This window comes from Chlorocebus sabaeus, chromosome 14, assembly GCF_047675955.1.
Source record: "Chlorocebus sabaeus isolate Y175 chromosome 14, mChlSab1.0.hap1, whole genome shotgun sequence".
Classification (NCBI taxonomy): domain Eukaryota; kingdom Metazoa; phylum Chordata; class Mammalia; order Primates; family Cercopithecidae; genus Chlorocebus; species Chlorocebus sabaeus.
The window spans coordinates 73,806,462-73,830,477 of record NC_132917.1 but is presented as its reverse complement, the minus strand read 5'-3'; the positions used below and the strand labels follow the sequence as shown (position 1 = coordinate 73,830,477).

The following is a 24,016-nucleotide window of genomic DNA, read 5'->3' as shown; positions in this document are numbered from 1 at the left end:
TCCTGCTACAGCCCCCCAAGCCCGGCCGGAGAGAAAGGAGGCGAACGGGAGGGGATGCAGCCTGGGAAAGAAAGGCTATCGGGGACCATCTTCCTGCCTCCAGCTGCCTCCCGGGTCACAGCAGACGGGCTCCTCCGCCTTCCAGTGTGTTTTTGTTTTCATTTCTCCTCTGAGAACCCCCCCCAAGATCCGAGAGGACGGTGACCCCCGGCCCGCGTCCGCCCGGCCATCCCTGGCCCCGCGCGCTCTACCTTGGCCGGCCTCCTCTGGTGCATCGGCCGGCGGGCCTCCCATTATCCCCGCCGGAGGGAGCGCGCGGAGGGAGGCACTGCAGAGGAGGCGGCGGCCAGCTGCCGGCTGCGCTCCCCTCCCCGCTGCCGGGCTGGTGTGCGAGGGGGCGGCGCGCTCGCTAGCCAATCCCCGCGGCCGGCCCTGCCCCCGCCCGGCGGACCTGCCCAGCCAGGAGGCGGGGGCGCCTCTGAGGGTGCTGCTGAGCCGCGCTGGCTGCTTCCCAGGCCCGCCGTGCCGCTCCCCGGCAGGCTGGGGCATCCCAGGGCACCCCCGGCCTCCTCCCGCGGGGACCCTGAAGGTAATACCCAGAAGGCATCCTCTGCGCCTCCAGGATCAAAGATGACAGACTGCGCCTCCGGGCGGAGCGGAGCAGACGCTGGGGGGATTCCCGCTTAGCCACTATCTAACCCCAGCATCATCCTGGCAGAAGCTAGGATGGCACCGGACCCTGTCACAAGCGCATGAGGTGCAATAGCCCCTTCATCCTCAAAAAAGAAGAAAAAGTCCAGGCAGCACGAACCTTTACTCCATTCTGCAGATGAGGAGATAAAATAAGTGAAACAACTTACCCAAGGTGACGCAGCCAGGAAACAGTAGAGCCGGGACTCTGAGCCAGGTCTGTCAGCTGTGAAGACCATACTCTTAACAGCTATGCAGCTCTCTGCTCCTCCCTGCTCCAGCGCCCACCTCAGAAAACAGGCTCCTCGGAGCCCACACCTCCTGTGTCAACCCTGCCCTCCTCCACACACACAAACACCCACACCTCACTCTAGGATCACCCCCCAGCCCCGCCAGAACATACCCATCCAAGACAGCCTCCCCACCAACAACCCACAATGGGTTCTCCACTCTTGGAGAGGCTACAGGAGGTAACCCCCAAGATCCCAAGGGTCCCCAGACCTCAGGGCTTCCCATCTCTGGGAAAGGCAGAGGAGGGGAGGTAGCCGAGACCCCAAGAGCTCTGGCCTTCCAGTTTCCAGACTCAGCCTTTGAAAGCTGCATCAGGAGACTGAAAGGAGGGCAGGATGAGAAACAACAGAGAAGGGAGAATTGGGCCCTGCAATCCGCTCCTGGATTTACTTCCTGGGCCACCCGGGGCACATCATTCCCTACCCCAGTCCCTCCCTGTAGCTGAACACCCCAGAGCTTCTACCTCCCAGGAAGTGACTTCCACACACTTCGGTACCCACAAACTCCAGGCTCCATCACTAGTTAGTTGTAACTTACCTCTCATAGACTCTCTTTGCTCATCTTATAAAACCAAACTAGAAATAGCAGCTACCTCATCCAGTTGTGAGGATTCACTGCAGGTGAATCAATTTCTGGAAGAGCTCACTGGGTGCTCCTTCTCATTCTCACAGATGAATAAGCTGAGGCCAGGGAGAAGTGACTCACAGGATGAGTTAGGATGTTTGAGATCCCCTGACCCAGTGATTCGCTCTCCTGCCCACTACACCACAGATGCCTAATTGCTGTCCCCTCCCCAGGGGCCCAAAGCGGGTACTCAGAACAGGATGAGCTGCCTTTGGAGAGACAAGAAAGCTGGCCTCCAGTGAGGAGACTCCAGGAGGCATCAGGGCCCACATCTGCCTCCCCCTATGAACAAAGGGTAGCCCTCCTGGGCTCCTCCCAGGGCAGGGAGGGAGGCAGGTGGCAAAGCATGGCAAGGAACAGTGTCCTGAGCATGGGTCAGGTGGAACAATGGGTTTCTGTGCCCCTCAACTTTGACAATGACCAGGCCAAGTGGAGTCCCTCCTTTATCCTGGTCCCCAAAACTCCTGCCCTCACACCTACCCCCCATACAGTCTGCTGCTGGATAGGAGAGACAAACACTGCTTGGACAGTAACAACTAGTAGGATTGCTGCAGCGGCTGCCACAGTGTATCAAGCCCCTGCTACATGCCAGGCCCTGTGCCAAGCATGTTGTAGGATCATCCTCATTTGACTTACTCCACATACAACCTCATCTCTAACAGGGCAACAGAAGGACTTCGCGATGTTAACTTACTTGCCTGTCAACACAGCTGGTGAGTGGTGGGCTGGAATTCAAATCTAGGTCCTTCTCTTTCCAATTCTCTAAGTTCTGTCCGCCTCTGCCAACCCCAGGGAGATACAAAGAAGACCGAGGTCACTTGAACCCAATCACTTCCCTTTAAGCTATGGATCTAGCAATGTTTTCATGCCACAGAGACTTCCTGGTGCTGCTCTTTCTGCCTGGATCCCTCTCCACCTCCCCCGACCTGGCAAGCTAATGTGGTACAAGACTTAGTTTAAACATTGCCTCCCCCTGCCAGTTTCTCAGATCGCCAAGCTCCCATGAGCATCATCCGCTCCTCCCAGGTCCTGACAGAGCAGTGTACTGCTTCTTCCAGGGCACCAGTCACAATGAAGCGTAGTTATTTATTTACACGGCAGTCCTCCCACGTGGGCAGGGGCCCTGTCTTCCCTACTTTCCTAGGCTCTGCACAGAGCTGGAATGTGCTGAGCCAAGTTTCTACACAAGGAGGGTGGAGAGGCAGGGGGCTGGGCACTGAGATGTGGAGGCCCCCTCCTGGTCAGTCTTCTCCCTGAGGTCCTCAAGGTTCTGAGGGACACCCGCTGTCCTGGGAGGGCAGGACCTGCCAGAACTGAACTGTGATCTACTCCCAGACTTGCTCAACCAGCACCTATCTTCCTCAGCAGCCTGAAGGAGCCACAGAGCCCAGTTCCCACCCCAACTCCTGGCTCCACTCACTTCCCTGTGTAATTCAGTCCTACCCCAAACACAGGTCCCCACCCTGCCCTCCAGCAGCCCTCGGCTACACCAGAGAAGCAGCCCAGAAGAGGAGCCCATAGTCCCCCAGGCAGTCCACCTGCTCCCGACCCCATCTCACCCTGGCCTCATTCCCTCTTCTGAGGCTCATGGAATGCCTGGGCTCAAGGGAGTCACAGAGGTGCATGCCAGGGCTACTCTGCCTCCAGCCGGTATGCTCTCCACTCCCCTCTTGATCCTCCTCCCATCTCTATCTGCCCCCTTTTCTAAATTTTGCACTTCACAGTGACCACTCACAGGTACTTAGAACCCCTCTGCAAGGGGGCCAAGTGTCCCTCCCCTCCGCACCTTCCATCACAACCCCCAGACCCTACTGTGCTCCCAGCAGGAGGAATGGGGCCACAGCCCTCCCCACTGGAGAGGTGAATGGATTTACTCGCTTCCAGGACACACAAAATGTCCTAACACTGAGACCCTCAGGAACATGGATACCCACAGGCTGGATTCCACAGAGGTATTCAAAGACCACGGAACACAGACATGACCAGACACATTCTTGGGGGGATTTACAAGAAATCAACCAAGCACCAACCCCACGTCAGGCCCCACACCTACAGCATGATACACTGTACATCTTACTTAACTCTCTAAACAAACCAATGAGACAGGAAATATTTGTGCCCATTTAACTGATGAAGAATTGGGATACAGAGAGGCTAAGTACCTTGCCCAAGATCACAGAGCCAGAAAATGAATGCACAGGGTTCTTGCCACCCCTTCACTTGCAGCAGCACAGCCAAGGCTGCTCTGTGTTGCTCTATGATTTTCATATCCACCTACCTCTTCTAGAGCTGGTAGAGGGTAGAGAGAGACAGGCTTCTCATCCTCTCTCACCATGGCTGTGTCCTGAATGAGGTCACTCTTCACAGGGCTTTACTTCAAAGCTCAGTTTAAGCCCTGCTTCCTCCAGGAAGCCTTCTCTGATTACACCAGTCTTCTGCCAACCAACAGCACTTCTAACATTTCTTATCTCACCCCTGGTACTGTTATTTGTCTCTCTGTGTGTCCTGCATCCCCAACCAGAATGACTGGAGCTGTGCCTCTCCAAAGCCCCTGCAGGGCTATGCCTACGTTCCACACACTGAAGGCACTTGGAATTGACTATGAGGGAAGTCTGTGACCTCCTTTTCTCTCCATCACACAAAGGATCCTGCCAAAAAAAACCCAACACCCCCTCCACCTTCAGAGCCTATGTTTGAAGTCCCCGGTGTCCACGCATCAATTTCCACCCAAGTAATTGCCGCCCATCACACACACATCATCCCCTATATTTGAAACTCTTTGCGGTTGTCATGGGAACTGCCTTTGCCTTCATTCACTGATCAGGCCTCACAATTAGCTTTGGCAGCGGAAGTCTGTGTCAACGACAATCACAGGGAGGAGGAGGCTGAGGAGGAGGAGGAGCAGCAGCAACAGAAGAAAAGATGCTCCTCTCCTTGGAGATGCAGCAGAACCAGACTGAACCAAGGCACCCAGCAACACTCAAGGGAAACAAGTCGGAGCCAGCCAACAACTCCATCTTCGTGCTTCCTACCAGCAAACAGCATGCATCCAGGGCCTCCCAGACTGACAGGTAGCAGGTGACACTCTGCCTATACCCTACATGCCCTTCAAGATGCTTGTGAAAAGGTCTTATAGTCTGTGAACCTTGTCACGGTCTCCTCGCCCCAAATTCAACAGCCTTGAACCACCAAATGTTCTAGGACCTAAGCAGATAACAAGCGGCTGTATGGCGCTGTTGAGAAGGTGGGGCATGAATGCTGAGCTAGAAACCTGGGTATAGCCCTAGCAGAAGACTTTCAAGAGGAATTAACACAAAGCATCTAACCTTCCACCTCTAGGATCCTCAGGCGGTACCCAGCAATCTGTCCTCATCCTTCCACACCCCTGCTGCCAGCATCAGGTAGCATCTCTACACACTGCAAGATCAGGGAGGTGCTTCCCCCTCCTGGAAGACCTTCTCCTCCTCATCCTTCACATGTCACTATACTCTCAAGACATGTCCCTTCCCTTCCTGGCTGGGCTCTATGGCCCAAAGGTAACTAAGCCCAGTCTCTGCCCTCGAGGCATCCCTCCCTTTTAGCCCTATCAGAATGTACTGTAATTATTTGTTTCCATGCTTGTCTCCTTCCCCAGACGGCAAGATCATTAAGGACAGACAGACTTAACATGCCTCCCTTTACTTACCGCTCAGACTCAGTGCGGCACCCGGCAAACAGCTAGTCCCAGCCAAGGTTTGCTGAATGGGGCCAGGAGAGCCACCTGCCTGTCTGTAGGTCAAAGCAGATGAGGTCCTGCCTCGGGAAACTGAAGCAGCACCAGGGAGAGGGGCTGGCCACCTCCAGTACAAGGGACCTTGTAGATCCTGGGACCCAGGATACACCAAGAAGGTGTCTCTCTCTCCTTGTCCTCCTGGCACCAGCTCTTCTCCCACTGGCCCTCACACCCCCCTCTCCCCTCACTGCACCTCACCCCATCCTGCAGCATGAACACAGTACAGGCGGGACCCAGCCCTCACAGTAAGAATCTGCCGTCCCTCTCTCTTCTAGAGCTCCAGGATCATTCCCAGCATCATTAAGGGAACTGGGGCACACAGAGCTTACCTTAAAGGGTGGATCAATCAATAAAAAATAAGACAGGAGAGAGCCACCCATGTTCTCCCCACAAGAAAAACTCAGCAGTGGAGCAGACTCTAGTCTAATACTTTGTTACTTCTTTTTGACCCAGCATCTCCATACTCCTTTCCTGAGACTTCCCCGAACCAGCAGTAATTAGGAGGGGCAGGCGGCCGGGCGCGGTGGCTCAAGCCTGTAATCCCAGCACTTTGGGAGGCCGAGACGGGTGGATCACGAGGTCAGGAGATCGAGACCATCCTGGCTAACACGGTGAAACCCCGTCTCTACTAAAAAATACAAAAAACTAGCCGGGCGAGGTGGCGGGCGCCTGTAGTCCCAGCTACTCGGGAGGCTGAGGCAGAAGAATGGCGTGAACCCAGGAGGTGGAGCTTGCAGTGAGCTGAGATCCGGCCACTGCACTCCAGCCTGGGCGACAGAGCGAGACTCTGTCTCAAAAAAAAAAAAAAAAAAAAAAAAAATTAGGAGGGGCAGGAGGCATGGGGGACCTACAGTCTGGCCAATACCACCAAATATTTCCATCCAATGCAACTCCCCATCCATTCTGAGAATCTAGAATTGCTGCTGTAACAGCAGTGAGAGGTGCCTTATTTTGTCTACTAACACCCTCGTTAGGTATGGTAGAGGTAGGACACAACAGAGCTAGAATTCATACAAGTCACAGCCAGCAGTGGAGGAACGGCCATCAACAGTGCCCCAGCTGCATACCTGTGCTACCTGAAGCAAGCAGGCAACAAACCCCCATACCTGTGGCCACCCGAAGGCCAGCCAGTGATCCTACAATGGGCTGCCAGCCTTCTTTTTGACCCTTCCCTCAGTGGTTAACAAAAACTTAGGTTATCCAGCCAGTCATGGTGGCTCATGCCTGTAATCCCAGCACTTTGGGAGGCTGAGGCAGGCAGATCACCTGAGGTTCAGGAGTTCAAGATCAGCCTGGCCAACATGGCGAAACCCTGTCTCTACTAAAAATACAAAAATTAGTCAGGTGTGGTGGTGCCTGCCTGTAATCCCAGCTACTTGGGAGGCTAAGGCAAAAGAATCGCTCAAATCCAGGATTGGAGGTAGCAGTGAGCCAAGGTCATGCCACTGTACTCCAGCCTAGGAGACAGAGCGAGACTCTTGTCTCAAAATAAAAAAAATAAGAATCTTAGGTTATCAGATTTCCTATGCAAATGACAGGAGACAAGGCCACCAAGGGATTTGTCTACCCTGGGTGTGACAACTGTGCAGTGCCTATGCCCTGCACAGACAAAGGCAGACGCCCACAGTAACTCTAAAGGGCTCTCCCAGAAACAGCCAGCCAGGTTGCAGCAGGGCTCAAAAGGAAGATGAAGGGGTCTCTTTCCTTTCCAATACCCCCTCTCTTCCTGAGCATCGTCCCCTCATTCCAAAAAGGAGCTGTAAAGAAGTGAAGGGGAATGGAGTGGAAAATTAGTGACAACTCCTGAGACCCTGGACCTGGTCTTCTGGCCCACCCAGTCACCACATTGTCCTTTCCAGAACAAGAAAACCCACGACAGAGAGGAAAACTCTGGCAGGACCCAGGAGGTAAGTTTGGAGCTGTAAGTCAACATGAACACAGCTCAGTGGGGCTACTGACCAAGACTGTAGGTAGGGAGGAGTCATTTTCCCCACTAGGGATCCAGACAGCCTCTGGGTGGTGCACATCACCTCACTCCTGTCCCTGTGCTCTCCCATAGCAGACAAGTAAAGCATGGCCGTGCCTTCAAGGAGAAGCAGTGGACTGTGCGGTGGGTTAGAACCCAGGAAAGTACTGTCCAGAGACCTCACCACTTACGTTGGGATGGGGGCTGGGATCCCAAACCCTGAGATCTGCCAATTCAGAAGCTATTTCCCCAACCTAAAAAGAGCCCTTGGTGAGGGTTCAGGGACCACATAGGGTCACTCTAAGGCTGGCTCCCAGCACTGTCCTATAGAACCTCCTGTGATGGCAGAAATGCTATCTGCACTGTCCAATACATAAGCCACAAGCCACTAGCCACATGTGGCTGACAAGCATTTGAAAGTCGACTAGTATGACTGAGTCACTGAATTTAATCTTAACTAATTTAAATTTAAATTTAAATAGCTATCTGTGGCCAATGGCAACTATATTAGACGGCTCAGGTAGAGCATGCTTCTTAAATCTGGGGAGGTCCTGAACACTCTTGACAATCTGCTAAAAACCATGGCCCCTCTCCCCTGAGAAAACACACTCCTGCACATTCACATAACATTTGGCTGAAATTTTCAAAAAAGTTCACAGACCTTACCCCAACAGAGGTCTGAGATTAGGTCTAGGGCTAAGATTAAGTCTAAAAGTTTACCAAAATGCTACAGTCTAAGATAGATGCCTCTCTTGCATGTAGTTGTCTAAAAAAACATGAAAATAGGCCGGGTACAGTGGCTCATGCCTATAATCCCAGCACTTTGGGCGGCCAAGGTGGGTGGATCGCCTGAGGTCAGGAGTTCAAGATCAGATTGGCCAACATGGTGAAACCCTGTCTCTACTAAAAATACAAAAATTAGCCAGACATGGTGGTGTACACCTGCAGTCCCAGCTACTTGAGAGGCTGAGGCAGGAGAATCACTTGAACCATGAGGCAGAGGTTGCAGTGAGCTCATATCATGCCACTATACTCCAGCCTGGGTAACAAAGCGGGACTCTGTCAAAACAGACAGACAAAAAACAAAAACAAAAACAAAACATGAAAATAGACCTGATAGGCCAGGCACAGTGGCTCATGCCTGTAATCCCAGTGCTTTGGGAGGCCAAGGCGAGTGGATCACCTGAGGTCAGGAGTTTGAGACCAGCCTGGCCAATACGGGGAAACCCCGTTTCCACTAAAAATACAAAATAAGCCAGGCATGGTGATGTGTGCCTGTAATCTCAGCTATCCAGGAGACTGAGGCAGGAGAATTGCTCGAACCTGGGAGGCGGAGGTTGCAGTGAGCCGAGATCGCACCACTGCACTCCAGCCTGGGGGACGGAGGGAGACTCCATATCGAAAACAAAACAAAACAAAATATAGACCTGATAATATACTTCACATAATCTTAGCAAGAGACCGCCAAATGTGAATCTCCCTCCCCACTTCCCCGCAACCCAGAAGGCATCCTCATAACTTCCCTGCTAGGCAGCATCCAGACTCGTGCTGGCACTGGTCACACAGGACCTCTCAGGGCTAGTTCCTTAGTGCTGGAATAGCCACAATTCTTTTTTCTAACGTGGGTTCAGTCTGTCTAATAACTTTCACCCACTAATAAAACTCCTGCGTACTCCTTCCAGTGAGGGAACTGACCTCCTCTTCATATAGGCTTTGCCTGAGCCTGTGTTCCTCTACTCATCAGCAGCTGAACAGCCCTGCTTCCTTCAGCCGTCCTGCATGCGACCACTCTGACAGATTTCAAGACAGACTGTCAACATTCCTTTTTAGAGTTTCAGTTCTTTCTACCTGCTAGGAAGCCAGAGTTCATACATTTCTTTTTTAAAACAAGTACAAGCCTTTGCATTTGCCCTGATTAAATCCCACTGAGTCTTACTGGGACTCACTGTACTTGACTGCCCCAACCTCCTTAGCCCCTTGTTCTATCATTCAACGTAATAACTGCATCATCACTGCCACCCACCCACCCACACCCACAGATCTGACTTGCCTACTACCTCATCTTGTGAAAAGGGCACACATCCATTCTACTCCATAAGCTTCCAGATCCTTCCATGAGACCTAAGATTCTATGGACACACCCCCTCCTCTACACAACCACCACTACTGCTGTGTCATGGAGCTCCAACCTCCTGAATCAGGCTGAATGAGCAGCAAACATCTTCTGAGAGCCCTTTCCTGACTGTTGTCAGAACAAATACATGACTTCTCTGATAACTCTGTAGATTAGTTTTATTGATAGGTTTTACTGATAACTCACTAAACTAGAAGGAAACAAATACCAGAAGAACAAGCAGAAACATGCAGTAAATCTCAAGAGGTCCTTGTCTCCCCGGCTTAGAGGGTCAGGAAATGGGTTGGGTCATGCTCTTTACCCTTGCTGGCACTTCGAATTCTTTGCCTGTTCATCACAGCTTATTTATCACCACCCCAGCCCCTGCCCCACTCACTCCATGTCCCATGCCCTTCTGGTCACAGAAATGCTGTAGACAGCTCCTCAAACTTTCATGAACATACAAATCACCTGGGGATCTGGTTAAAGTGCAGATTTCAATACAGCAGGTCTGGGGTAGGGCTGGACATTCTGCAGTTCTATCAAACTTGCAGGTGATGCCAGTGCTGCTGGTCCACTGAGTAGCAAGGTGGAAGTGAGGCTGTGGACCATGCAGGTGTCCCAGGACTCAAGTGAGTAATTTGCCATAGAAGAGTCCAGGTAGGTGCCCATCACCTCACCGTCTCTCATCTGCATCAGAGGGTTTCCATGCTAACTACACATTAGGTACACATGGGAGCCCCAGACCAGTTTGGTCCACCCTGGATCAATTAAATCAGAATCCCTTGGGAGTGGGGTCTGGGCACCATGTTTGTTACATTTCCCAGGTGATCCCAATGTGGAACCCCTGATCTACATGGTCGACAGACTGAATAGGGCAGTCATATCAGTGACCTCCCTCTAAGATGACTTTAAGTCAAAAATTGAACTTCTCATCTGTCCAACCTGGCAGGAGATGCCATCATTTATTTACAGAAATCTAGATCTGTTCGTTTGCCTCAGCTGCTTTGAAAAGAACCACAGGCACCCTCAAAGTTTATCACTTGCCTTTCTGAAGTTTCACAAAACACCTTTTAAACAATCTGTTCCAGAACTGTCAAAAACTGACATTAAGCTTATATATTTACAATTTTCAAAATCTCTTTGAGAAATTGGACTTTTAGCCTATCTCTGGCCTTTTGGCCCTCTTTCAATCATCATAATTCCATAAAAATTGTAATTCACCAGGAGTTCAAGACCAGTCCGGGCAAAATAGCGAGACCCTGTCTCTATTCAAGAAAACAATAAGGGCCGGACGCAATGGCTCATGCCTGTAATCCCAGCCTTTGGGAGGCCAAGGTGGGCAGATCACCTGAGGTCAGGAGTTCAACGCCAGCCTGGCCAACATGGTGAAACCCTGTCTCTACTAAAAATACAAAAATTAGCCAGGCGTGATGGCACATGCCTGTAATCCCAGCTACTCAGGAGGCTGAGGCAGGAGAATCGCTTGAACTGGGAAGGTGGAGGTTGCAGTGAGCCAAGATCATGCCATGGCAGTCCAGCATGGGCAACAGAGCGAGACTCCGTCTCAAAAAAATAGAAAAGAAAAAAAGATCGTGATTCTGCGAGCACATCTGCAGGTGTTCAGTAGGGAGCGAATGACTCAGACTCAGGTAGGGTAACCGGCTGGCTCTGTTTTCCCCAGGTTATATCTTCTGACACCACAGGGACCCAGTATCTGTCCACTCTCTCCATCCCTAGAAAGTTGTAAGCCTACCTCTTCCTTCTCACTCTTGTTAGAACCTTATACAAAACATTATTACCAGCATTTTCCAACAGCCTTAGCACATTCTGGCCACTGGACTTCCTGATGCTCCTCTAAGGGCTTAGACCACACTCCTGACTCTGCTTCAGTGCCATGTCTCCACTTTCCACATAATGTGCTTGGCCTTTTACCCCCTCACTCACTAGAGAACAGCCCATACAGCCACACAGATGGCTCAGTCCTTCCCCAGTCCCACCAACACCTTTCTCCTGAAGCTATCATTCATGACTATTCTACCAGCGTTTCCTTTTTTTTTTTTTTGAGACCAAGTTTCACTCTTGTTGCCCAGGCTGGAGTGCAATGACGCAATTTCAGCTCACTGCAACCTCCGCCTCCCGGATTCAAAGTATTCTGCCTCAGCTTCCCGAGGAGCTGGGATTACAGGCACCCGCCACCACGCCTGGTTAATTTTGTATTTTTAATAGAGACGGGGTTTCTCCATGTTGGTCAGGCTGGTCTCGAATTCCTGACCTCAGGTGATCTGCCTGCCTTGGTCTCCCAAAGTGCTGGGATTACAAGCATGAGCCACCATGCCCAGCCAGATTTTGCTTTTTAACAAGCAATTCTATCCCTCCAGCTAATTTTCATTTAGAATCCGTGGTCCGTGGGGTTAAAAACTGCTTGCATTTGAAAGATGATATTCTAAAGACTATGGTAAATACTCCTCCCTGCCCAACCTCTCAAGCTTGACAAATGCTCAGATGGGGTCCCTTTCTCTAAAGATTCTCATCACTTCCACTTCTCTAGTCAATTCTCCCTTTGATGCCGAGACCAGCCTGAATGCATTCCTCTCCACAGCCTCCATCTTCAGGATGGGCAAGGATTAACCAGGTGTTCTGATATTGTTGAAAGATTCCCGATTCCAAGGTATCTTGACTCAAATCTGGCAGAGATCTGTTTCAAGCTGTTAATCCACTCGGCTGAGGGCTAGAAAGTATTCTCATAACCTATATCTTTCCATTTCTCTCGTTTTCACCCATAATATCCTCAGTCATGCTTTCAAACTTATGCATACATTTTTCTCTGCATTTTTTAAGGTCATTCTCCTGCTCTAACAGTTATTTACTTCCCTCACCCATGGGCAATTTTTCAGTCAGGCCTAGGACCACAGTGACTCCTTGATGTCTAGCCTCCTCCCCCAGCACAGAGGTTGGCAAACTCCTCCCTCCCTCTGCCTGGCTCCGCAGTTCTGCCCCACGGTTCTTCTATGAGCAAGTGAGGAGAATGCCTTGAGATAAATGCTTAATTTGTATTGCATCTGGAGTCGTACGCAGGCTGGAGTGCAGTGGCTCGAATATGGCCCACTGCGGGCTCAGGCGATTCTCCCACCTCAGTCTTTCCAGGAGCTAGGACTACAGGCACATGCCACCATGCCTGGCTAATTTTTCTTTTTTTAAGCAATGGGGTCTTGCTACATTGCCCAGGCTGGTCTTAAGTGATCCTCCTGCTTCAGCCTCCCAAAGCTCTGGGATTACAGGAGTAAGCCACCACACCTAGCCCTTGTATTGCATCTTTACAGCTCGAAAACTAATGCACAGTTGTTTATGCATAAAGATTCATCCTTTTCTACATGTTTAGGAATGTTTTGTCATCATGCATTGATTACCTACTATGTGCCAGACATTATGCATATTTTATCTCATTTAATCCTCATGACAACCCTACAAAGAAGGGTTACGCCCATCTTACAATTGAGAAAATGGACACAGAAGGGATGGAGCACTGGTTGCCCAAGAGAGGAAGGGCACAGCACTTACTCTGGGTTCTGAGCCCTACCTAGTGTGCTGCCATACTCACCAAACCCTACTTTTCTAATCAGTCATCTTCATTGTCCTACCAAGCCACCACTCAGGTAAAAAGAATATGAAATCAAACAGCCTCCTCTAAATTCTTCCTGGAATAGGAAGGAAGACCACAGCTACTACCAACCTGCCCCAACCTCACATTAGGACCCAGAGAAGTAGTCACCTCCCCCTAGGGCAGGAAGGCCTATCCCTGGGGGGAGCCTGTCTTTAGTCCTAAAATGGTGAACTTCTTTTCTGAGGGATTCCCCTGCACCCTTCCTCCCCAGCCACAAAGCCCAGAGAAAAAGAGTAAGGAGCAGGGAAAGAAGATGGAAAACCCAAGATAATCTCCTCCTTACAGGATGATATAAAGTAACTGTAGGCAGACAGTTCAAAGGAAGCCCTAAAGGCAACTAGGAGAGATGGAGACAGAAGGGAAGTAAGGAAGAGTTCCCAGAAGAGTACAGTGCTCTCACAGAGGAGGAAGTGCCACGCAGCAGGAATGCAGGTAGATGGTCTGATGTCCGAGAGGCTCCTAGGATACTGCGTCCCACCCCACCTGAACAGTCATGGCCAAAACAACCTCCCCAATCTTGGAACATGTTCCCTCTGCCACACGGCTACTAAGATCCAATGGTTACGGTCCCAGCAGTCCCCAGTATCTGCTAAATGCTGGGCTGGTCTTAGGGTCTCATCCACTCTGGCAGTCTCTCAGGCACCTCTCAGCTTTTCAATTATGACAGAGATATGCCCGTTAAATGCAGTATACCCTAGACAGTGACTCTCTGGCATTCAGCTTTCATGGACCAAAAAATAAAAAAAACCTTTTTTTTTCAGAGAGAGGCACTGGTTACCATTTTGTATTTTACCAAAGACTTAAAAAAAAAAAAAAAAAAAAAAAAAAAAGGTCTACTTTCTATCACACCTTCATAAAGCACATTTTAAGAAAGCATATTTTAAACATCGAGAAGTAGAAAAGAACCTATCATTAGAAAAAAAGTACCACTCTTTAAGTCACAGAAAGTTAGCTTTATGAAAAAAACTCATTCCGCTGTCCCCTTTTGTTTCTCTAGAAACACAGAACTCTACTGATCCACAGATCAGCATGTAGACCCTCTGTCCTCAGACACCCAAGGCCGTCCAGCCTCACCTTACCTGACCCTGGGGCTTAGAGAGGCAGTTGGCCAGGGTAAGGTCAATAGGGATGCAGGCATCTCTCAGCAGGGTTGTCTCTAAGCCTCAGCCACCCCAGATCCATGATATCTTAACCAAGACCACCCGGCAGCCTGGGCCGACAGCTTACACACAGGATGACAAGGCCCTGGCCTCACTCCCAGCCCCTTTCACTCAGGTATGTTCTGTTGTTGCCAAAAGCAGCACTTCAACTTAGTTCACAAGGGCCACTGCTTCCAAGAACATCTAGCCCAGGAAGCTCAGCATCCTCATCCCTCTGGTTTAATTATGGGAGGAACTGAGTAAGACAATGGGGGCTGGGGAAGAAAAGCAATGCTAGAAGCAAGGGCGCAAAGGAATCAAGCTTTACAAAGTAGACTCAGCAGCTCCTCCCTACACCAAAGCACCAGCTCTTACATCCAGAAGTAAAGCCTCCCCCGCTTCATACCACCCTGCTTTCAGTAGCGACCCATGTGGCACTGGGCCAGCAGGACCATAACCACCCCCAACACCAGCAACAGAGAAGTCTCCCAGGCTGGGGCTGGGGGCTGCATATGTGATCCAGATGTCTGCTTTAACAAGAGACAGGGGAAACACGCCCCTGTGTCTGCAGTCCTTGGGTCAGGACATACAGCTTCCACAGGGCACGGACAAGACAAGGTGAGAAGGGGCAGAAATATCCAGCAACCCCACCTCCCTGTTCTCAACACTTGAATCTTTCTTCCTAGCCACGGGACCAGTCCCACCAGCTCGCTGTGCGGCTCTGCACTCAGCGGTCAGGGAAACCCTGAGCACTAGCCGCCAGCGCAACAAAGTCGCAGGGACCCGAGTCCTCAGAAGCAAGCAGCTCCCCGACCAGTTGGAAGGGACTTTGAAAGACATCAAGTACAACTCCTCCACTTCCCCCAAGGAAAAGACAGCCCCAGAGAAGGGGCCCGAGTTGTCTGGACCCTTGGACAAATGAGTGGCAGAGCCGGGGGAGCTCGAAGACAGCACAGGCCTCCATCTCTGTCCAGCGCCAGTTCCACTGCCTGGAGCAACCTCAGCGGCTAGACCGCTCCTCCTAAGCTGCTCAGCTTCGCTCAGCCCTACTTCTGCCAACTCTCTGCTGTCTCGGCTGTCACCAACCTCAAGCCGCCAGTCCGCCACTAAAATGGGAGGGAAAGACGGCCAATGCAAGGTCACCATCTCTCCCTTTCCTTCTCACCCTGCCTGCTCTCATCCCAAATCTCCTTCCCTCCTCCACCTTACTACCCCCAAATAAAGGGAGTACACCTCCCTGGGGTTGATAGTGTCTCAAAAGCATGTCATCCATTCATGCAATTAGTACCTGAGTGCCTACTACCTGCCAAGGAACTGTGCCAAGTCCTGAGAACACAGAAATAAAGTTTTTGACTGCAAGAAGAACTAAGATAGAAGAACCCAAATCATCAGTTTATCATTAAGATTCCCAAACGGTTTCAACTGGCTCTCTGGCCATCTGAGAAAAACGATGAAAGAAACATCCCATTCCATCAGGGCAGCATAAAACCACCCTGTCAATCCAAAACTTTGTCTCCAAATCCATCAGCCTCCATCCCTTATCTTACACTATCAAAGCCCAAGTCATCCAAGCATTAGCATGAGCTTGAAATACAACATTTGAGGCTTCAAGCAGCAGGACAAGAAACTTCTAGAGGTAAAGGTAGACATCACAGTCCCGCATCAAATGCAAACATCAGAGATTAGGGTGCCTGCTCAGATCCCCCTTCTACCCAGTTACTCTCATACAAATTGTCAGCCCTGCAAAGTAGCCCAAACATGTCAGTTACACTCCTACTTAAAGTTGGACCAAGAGGATCAGAAATGAGAGAATGGATTCAACTGGACGAGCCTTGCTTGAACAAGACCCCCGTGATCACCATGCCCTCAAGGAAGGGACAGGGTAGCCTAGCAAGGGCCAGCTTACCTCCTTGAGAAGCCCCACTTTTTTCTTCAGCACCTCACATTTTCGCAGTTTGCAGATCTGGTGCGTGCGGCGGTTGGTACAGCTAGTGCAAGCCCCACAGTTTTCCAGCCGCCGGCAGGGCTCACAAGTACCACACCGTTTCCGTTTCTTCCGGCCATCTCCACCCCCTCGGAGTTGGGACTCACTCCCAGCCATGGAGAGCTCAGGCCCCGGGAAGCCCCCTACCATTACCTGGCCCTGAGGGAAGTCATAAAGGCCTGGCAGGTCCGGCTGGACGGCCAGGGGCACCTGAAACTGGCTCATGATGCTGCCAGAAGTGGGGGCATAGGTGTTGGGGCAGAACCACAGTCCAGTTTCCTGACACCTCCAAAGGCCACCAACAGGTCCTTCTCGCCTAGAACAGCCAAGAATCACAAGGATGAAGGCAAGTGGCTTCAGTCTCGTGGATGGATGCCTCTTCTCAACCCCTCTTCACCTCCTCTGCAGCAGTCTGATCGGGCTCCGTAGGGGGCCACTCTCCCACCTGCTGGGGCCCGGGATCTGGGGAAGGACACCAGCAGCAGTCCCCAAAAAAGGGATCATCTTGGTCCGGTGGGTTCTTCACCCTCACCCACCCTGGACCCAGGCATGAGGTGAGCAGGTACGGTGTGGTGGGGGCAGAGTTGAGTGAGCAGTTTCTCCTGGTATTTTTCCTCCAGGGTCTGGACGCTGGAGAAGGCAGTGCTGCCTGAAAAAGACAGAAAGGGGAAGCGCATCACTCGGAGCTCAGGGACAACTTTCACGTGTCACTTCTTCCTGCTTCTGGGAAGAGAAAATGGGGGAAGAGATGGGGCTTGCTCAAATGAGGTCCTGCCCAGAACCTCAGGCAGGACGCACCCAGCACCCACTCCCTATCTGAGGGAGGCGGCCCTGGACTACGAATTCAAGGGGGTGGTCAAGGTGAGATTTCTAAGAAAGTTGCCCTCCTCCCATCCCCCACGGGCTGGTGAGAGTTTCACCAAAATTCCCCCACACAACCTGGCTGGAGGCCGCCGGGCCCTCCCTCAGGGAGCTGAGCCTTCAAAATAAAGTTTGCTGAGAGCTTCGCTCCGCGGGACTGCCCCGGCGCCCCCGGCACGGAAGCGGCCTGGAGGTGGGGGCGCGCCCGGGGCAGCCCGCGCGCGCTCGGCGCCCGCCGCCCGAGCGCAGCCCGCCAGCCCGACTGGGGAGGGCGGCCCGCGCCGCCGAGGGGCGCGGGGAGGGGGGCGCGCTCGAGCCGCGGGCCGGGCCGCGCGCGCGCCGCCGCTCCGGCTCCTTTGTTCTGGGGCCTCCGCCACTCGGCTCTGGCGGCTTCGCAGCCCCCGCCCCCGCCCCCGCCCTGCCACCCCCACCCGGCTCCACCGCACAGCGCCCCGCAGCACCCCAGTCCGGCCCCCTGCACCGGAGGAGCGGCCCCCCGCCGGCTCCGGGCCGCCCCCTCCCCCTCCCCCGGGCCGGGCCCCCAGCGCCTCCCGCCGCCCCTCCCCCACTCCGGAGCCGGAAAGGCACCGACTGCACCGACCTGCCCGCCGCCTCCGGGGCGGAGCGCACAAAGGGGCAAAGTTTCCCGGCCCGCGCCGCCGCCGCCACCACCGTCGCGGCCGCCGCCGCCGCCGCCTGGGGCGCCCGCCTCCCGGAGCGCCCGGCCCGACCGAGCTCGGCGCGCGGAGCCCCCCGCCCGGGCCGAGGAGGGGACGGCGCAGGAGGAAGGAAGAGGCAGCGGCGGCCGCGGCGGCAGCAGCAGCAGCAATGAAGGCGTCCGCGGGACTCCCCGCCCCCCGCGCACCGCGGCACGTGCTCGCCCGGGGACTCCCCCGCCCGGGAGGGCGCACACGTGCGGCCCGGCGAGCCCCGCCGGCCCTGCCGAGCCCCGGGCCGGGCGAGAGGGGGGTGTTTCCCGCGGAGGGGAGGGGTCGGGCGGGCGGCCTGCGAGCGGCTTGGGGCAGGCTCCGGCCCGGCCGCCGCTTCTCTGCACCTGCAGTGGCTCCCACCCACGCGGTCGGCCCTCCCGGGACATGGCCGCCCCCTTTGGGCTGGCCACCCTCGCCCTCCGGCGGGGCTGCAGCCGGGGCCGGCGAGGCGGGGTGGGGCACGCGGACCTTCCAACCTAGGCCCTCGGCCGAGCCGCGCTCGGTGTCCCCACTTCCTGCCACTCCCTGCGGGCCAGATCGGTCCGGGACGGCCCCGGCGCTCCTGGGAGGCCTGAGCGCCGGGCCCGACTGACCCCCCTGTCCCAGCTGCCGCTGGCTCATTCCGAGGCAGGACAATGGGGGACATCGCGCGTTTGCGTACCGAGTCAGCCTGGCCGGCAAGAGGGGTTGCTCGGGGGCAGAGGCTAAGGGCACCCTCGCAGGGGTCACGGCCGAATGCCCTGTCCAGGTGGACCCCACGGCCCTGCCATCGCCAGCCTCCCCCGCGCCGCGCTCGGCTCTTTCGCGTCGAAAACAAAGACTAATCCGATACCCCCGCCCTGCCTCCCGGAGGAGGGGGAACGGGCGCGTCGCGGAGGGTAACTGAGGAGGACAGCGTTCAGGAGGGGCTCGGACAGTCTCGAGGGGGCCGTGGCGCGACTGAGCCCTAAAACCCGGCTCAGACACTTTGAAGAGTCACCCTGGGCTATGTTCCAGGCAGGGGGTAAGGGACAAGGCTCAGGAATATTTCCAAGTTGCCAAACTGCCCGTTCTCTCTGCTGCTTTTTTCCCTCACCTGTTGTGCAGGCCAAGTTGAAATTCCAGGTTAGATTAATTCAGCCCCACCCATCTGGCCTGACTGCCAGGCTGGTGCCTGCAACTGCTTTCCACCTACCTGGGTTGCAGGGGAGCAGGGTGGGTCTCTGACACACACGCGCATACACACTTGGGCGAGTCCTGGCAGAAACAGCCACAGAACGGACTGGCCTGACCAGTTTGGGCGGTGCTCACGGAACCAGGTACCTGGCAGGCGTCGCCGCCCGGCTGCAGCTAACAACTCAGCCAGAACTGGAAAATGAGCATTCGGCCGGCTATTTAGAAAGAAAGAAAAAAAAGTAACTGATCTAAAGTAGCGCTGTCCAGAAAGAAAGCCCTAGGCGGTAAAGCAGCCCGGGTTCTGTCTGGAACTTCCCTCTGATTTTGACAGCCTGCTCCAGGGTCCAGGTTGTCAGAGAGGGAGTGCGTGGGGGTGAACATGGCTGCAATATCTGCTTCCTATCATGGCCTTTGGGAGGAATGAAGAGTTTCTGTTAAGGGTGGTAAGACTAGAACCGAGACGAAAAACCAAGGGAGTGTAATTTTCAAACAGGGGAACAGGTTGTAGAGTCGTAATTGTTTTTGATATATTTTTAATAAGTAACTTTTAATAAAAAATGCGTATAACGAAAACGTGGAAAATACAGATACTAGAGGGGAAAAATCACCAAATTACAACCATATTTAACCATTTGCTATATTTCCTTGTAGCTTTTCCTATTTGTGGATTTACTCACACTAAGTATACAATTTGCCATCCTCTTTTAACTTAACATTGTACCATAGGCATTTCCCTATTTGGTATACAGTTTTCAGAAAGTGTGACAGTGAGGTGAAGAAGATGGCTCAGGAGCCAGAGAACTCTGGCTTCCAAGTCTGAATCTGCCACTTATAACAGTGTGACCTTGGACTAGGTACTCCATCTTCGAGGGAATCCAAGTAAAGGACTTAATATAGGGCTCAATGAATGACAACAACTAATATTATTTAATCCATATGACAACCTTGTGAGGTAGGTACTATCATCAAACCCATTTTATGGATAAGAAAACATTAAATAACTTGCCCAAGATCACTCAGCTAGTAAGTTGTGGACTGTCCGAGGAGCCCAGCAGCCATCCTCTGGTATTCTGTCTGGGTAAATGGCACCAGCAAGTTACTGTGTCATTTACTCTTCACCAGCAATCTATGAGAGCGTCATTTCATAAAGCCCTCTCGTTTAGGTAACTGGGTGAATGCTGGTGCCATTCACCATGACAAAATGCAAAAGGAAGGATGCCTGGGAATGCGGACATCCGTGTGGAGGTGAGTGTGCAACTGAGGGGGTGAGGCCTGGGCTTGAAAGAGATTTGGGCCCCATCAGCGAGCAGACAGCGAGGCCTCAGGTGTGGAGGAGCTCATCAGGGGTGGACATGGGAGTGCGAGGAAAAGGCTGCCAGGACAGAGCCCCAGAGAATACCAGCCCATGAGGGACAGGAGCTGAGAAGGGGCCACCAGAGAGGTTGGAGGGAACCCAGCCAGGCTAGAGAGCTGCCTGTCAAATCTTCCCAGCCTCTGGAACCTTACACTTCGGCAGTCCTGTTGCTCATTCGTTCTGCCTGGGGAAAACCCTTCCCACCCCACCCGTTCTCAGCTACCCCTTGTACCTGCCAAATTCCCACTCATCCTGCAAGTCATAAGTGCCAGTTCTTCCATGAAACCTTCTCCAGCTGCTCAGACGATTCCAGAGCCCCACCCACTCTCCCTCCACAGAAGTTTGACTCTCCCTCCCTAGGAACAGTTATCTCATCGTCGCTGGGCACTGGAATGGTTTGCATGTTTCCTTCCCAGTTACTACAAACTCCTGGAGGGCTAGCACGCTGGCTTTCACCTCATAACCCTAGACCTAGCACCCAACCACTGTGTTGAATGAAGAGATGAGGTGAGTAGAACCTGGATGAATGACAGACCTCAAGAACACTGAAGACCCATAGGCTTCCATAGGCTTCTTTCCTGCCTGCTTTACGACTTGCACAAACTGGTCAGGGGCGCCCAAGATAAAACAGCCTAAATTCCTCAGGTCCTGCCTTCTGGTTCTCCAGTCTCCTGGGCTGCTGGGGCTATTCTGTATTCACACTGTGCTCAAGGCAGGAGAGCAGTGGGGGTGTGCGTGGGGATGGGGAGAGCCCCTCTCTCCTGGGGCTGCATTAGCCTAGACTCAGTGGTTCCGCGAAGAGAGCTCCAGCACTGGCAGCATCACCATCTCCTGGGAACTGGCTAGAAATGCAAGCTCTCGGCCCCATCCTAACCCCACTGAATCAGAAACTCTGGGGGCGGGCCCAGCAATCTGTTTTAATTAGCCCATCAGGTGGTGTCAAGTTAGAGCAGCGCTGGACTACTGCAAGCTGGGGAGAAGCAAGTTCAGCACCCAGGCGGAGACCTTGATTAGGCCCCGAGGCACATAGAGTAGACAAAGGGAGAGAGGCTCCTTTTAGGAGCGGGTTTGGTGGGAGCCACCCCAAGCGGCCAAGGGCGGAGCCTCTTTTAGGCGACTGTTCCTGCGAGGTCAGAGCTGGGCTGTGCTGCTGCCCCCAGGACTAGAAAGGGAAATCTCCTTGCTAGAGGAGGAAGCCCTAAGGACTCAAGGGATGATGGGGTGGCAGGGGCATTTCCCTGGATGCCGGAGCATGGAGGGAGGGCTGTGAAATAAGGAGCCTTTCCTACCCCATAGATGAGCTGAAGTTAATTCTGCACAGGGAAGGAAAGGGGCAGGAAGCATTATTGGATGTGCAAGCCTGTGTTTCTTCAGAAGTTAACACATGGAACTAACACTGTTGGATGCTGCTGAACTCTCAGATGATTGATGTGACTAACCTCCTCTGAGGTACTTGACCTGTCTCCTCTTCAGCTAATAAGTAATTTGTCCTTATTTAAGAATGAGATTTGTGTATGGCGACCTTTTACAGAAATGTAAATACATCCCGATATCCATACCTGGGCTTGGCTTTAAAGACTGAAGGTATTGGGAGGTTTATTTGATTTTGGATGTGTTACTTCTTTGGTCATGTATTGGCTAACCATATTATCAACTAATATTTGCATAGATCTTTCCCTTTTCAAAGCACTTCCACACACATCCTTCTGTCTGCACAGAGTGGCAAATACAACAAATGTGCAAATGTTAACTTTCCTTATCTATGACATAGTTTTTATTATCATCACTATTTTACAGATAAGAGAACTGGGGCTCAGTGAGGTAATTTGTCCAAGGTCATTCACTACTACATGGCAGAATCAGGCCTACAATCCAGGGCCTCTAAAATTAGCCCACAAATGCTAGAGCTGATACTGGGAAGAAGCTGGCATTTTGCTCTCGGGAAAGGGGAGGTTCATTAGTGGGTTGCTTGTGGACCTGCATTGGTGAGTGTGAACGTGTAGGATATCTATGCTATGTGTTTTTGGGTTTTTTGTTTTGTTTTTTGGTTTTGGTTTTTTTTTTTTTTTTTTTTTTTTCCTTTGAGACGGAGTTTCACTCTTGTCACCTAGGCTGGAGTGCAGTGGCACCATCTGGGCTCACTGTAACCTCTATCGCCCAGATTCAAATGATTCTCCTGCGTCTGCCTCGAGTAGCTGGGATTACAGGCACCTGCCACCGTGCCCAGCTAATTTTTGTAGTTTTAGTAGAGATGGGGTTTCACCATCTTGGCCAGGCTGGTCTTGAACTCCTGACCTTGTGATCCACCGCTTCGACCTCACAAAGTGCTGGGATTACATGTGTGAGCCACCGTGCCCAGCTGCTGTGTTTTTAAATAGCCCTGCAAATGTTCTCATGTTTTATAGCTAGTTTTGTGACTGCATTCTGAATTTAGGTTGAATCAAATAGGCTTCATTACTTGCAAGGAGAATGCAAAGATACCCATCATAATGGAAGGAATACCCAACAGGGATAAAGGCCTTGGTGCCCCTGAGCCTTGGTTGACAGGGTGTATCAGTCAGGATCAGTTAGATTGTGCTAGAGTAATAGACAGTCCCCAAATCTCAGTGGCTTAACATAACAAAAGTGTATTTCTCAATCACGAAATGTGTCCATTATGAGTCATTAGGAGCTCTATTTCCCGTAGTCACTCAGGCATCCAGACTGCTGCAACTGGACATGCATCTCCTCAACCCTGAAGGCAGGAAACAAGAATGGGGCAAATCTAGCACTGGCTCTTAAAGCTTTTACCTGGAAGTGACACACATCACTCCTGCTGTCATTTCACTGGCCAAAGAAAGTTACAAGGGGGCAGGGAAGTGCAATAAGTACAATCCTGCTATGTGCAGGAAGGATAAGCGGAAGTATTTGGTTAACAGCACTAACACACAGAGAGTGTATGTGAATGTGTGGTGAATGTATATGTGTATATTTGAGGTATGTGCAATTACACGTACTGCCCATTTCCAGAGCATTCCTCCCTCCTGGCAACGCATGTTAGAGATTCCTACTGTAAAAGACTGTCATTCCTTGCACTAGAGCAGGTTAAGAGATTTTAACTAAAGTGAAAAAAAATGGGAGTTGAAGGAAACATGGTAGAAGAGGTGAGTGGCTGTGGGACAAATTCAGTAGAAATTCGTTTGTAAATAGAGAAAGAAATCCAGTAAAGGAAGGTACTCAGGGTGTATGTGACACAAGGAGCCTGCCTACTAAAGGAAACTTCTAAAACAGCATAGCTTTAGCAGAGGCGTTTCCTGCCGCCTTGCCATTAACTCTCACTCATCCTTTCTGGTTAAACTCAGGTGACACTTCAGGAAGCCTTTGATAATCTCTTGAGATTGGGTAAGGGGTCCACCAATCAGATCACCGGCATGCCTGGGTCTGTCCTATCCCCTCAGCTGTGGACAAGGACCACATCTTACTCAGTGCCGGCTGCTATATAGAGAATGCATTAGAGGAGGGTGTCAGAATAGAGGCAGAGAGAGCAGAAACCTAAGTGAGAAAACAAAAATGATGGTCTCCATTAGGGTAGTGGTGGTGGGGAGGGAGAGAGGTATCAAGAAAGATTTACGAAGTCAAATCCACAAGACAAGGGCATAGGAAGGGAGGTTTCTGGAAGAACAACAGGGTAGATGGTAGTGCCAGGGGGCCCAG

General features: G+C 52.3%; 1 protein-coding gene across 3 annotated transcripts in view; it reads right to left on the bottom strand.

Annotated features, from left to right (window-relative positions):
* TET3 (tet methylcytosine dioxygenase 3) overlaps positions 1 to 17,796 on the bottom strand; it is a 122,712-nt gene extending 104,916 nt beyond the window's left edge. Inside the window, exons 1-2 of one of the 3 annotated variants that reach the window (XM_038007127.2) lie at positions 17,706 to 17,796; positions 16,166 to 16,892 (exon numbers count right to left, since the gene is read on the bottom strand). In XM_038007127.2, the coding sequence (XP_037863055.1) occupies positions 16,166 to 16,468 (303 nt within the window). In that variant the 5' untranslated portion in view covers positions 16,469 to 16,892; positions 17,706 to 17,796. Of the gene's footprint in view, positions 1 to 251; positions 5,915 to 16,165; positions 17,330 to 17,705 lie in introns of those variants that run through there. The other 2 variants (XM_073023086.1, XM_007970194.3) reach the window with 2 other exon arrangements.
* Between the last annotated feature and the right edge of the window lie 6,220 nt (positions 17,797 to 24,016).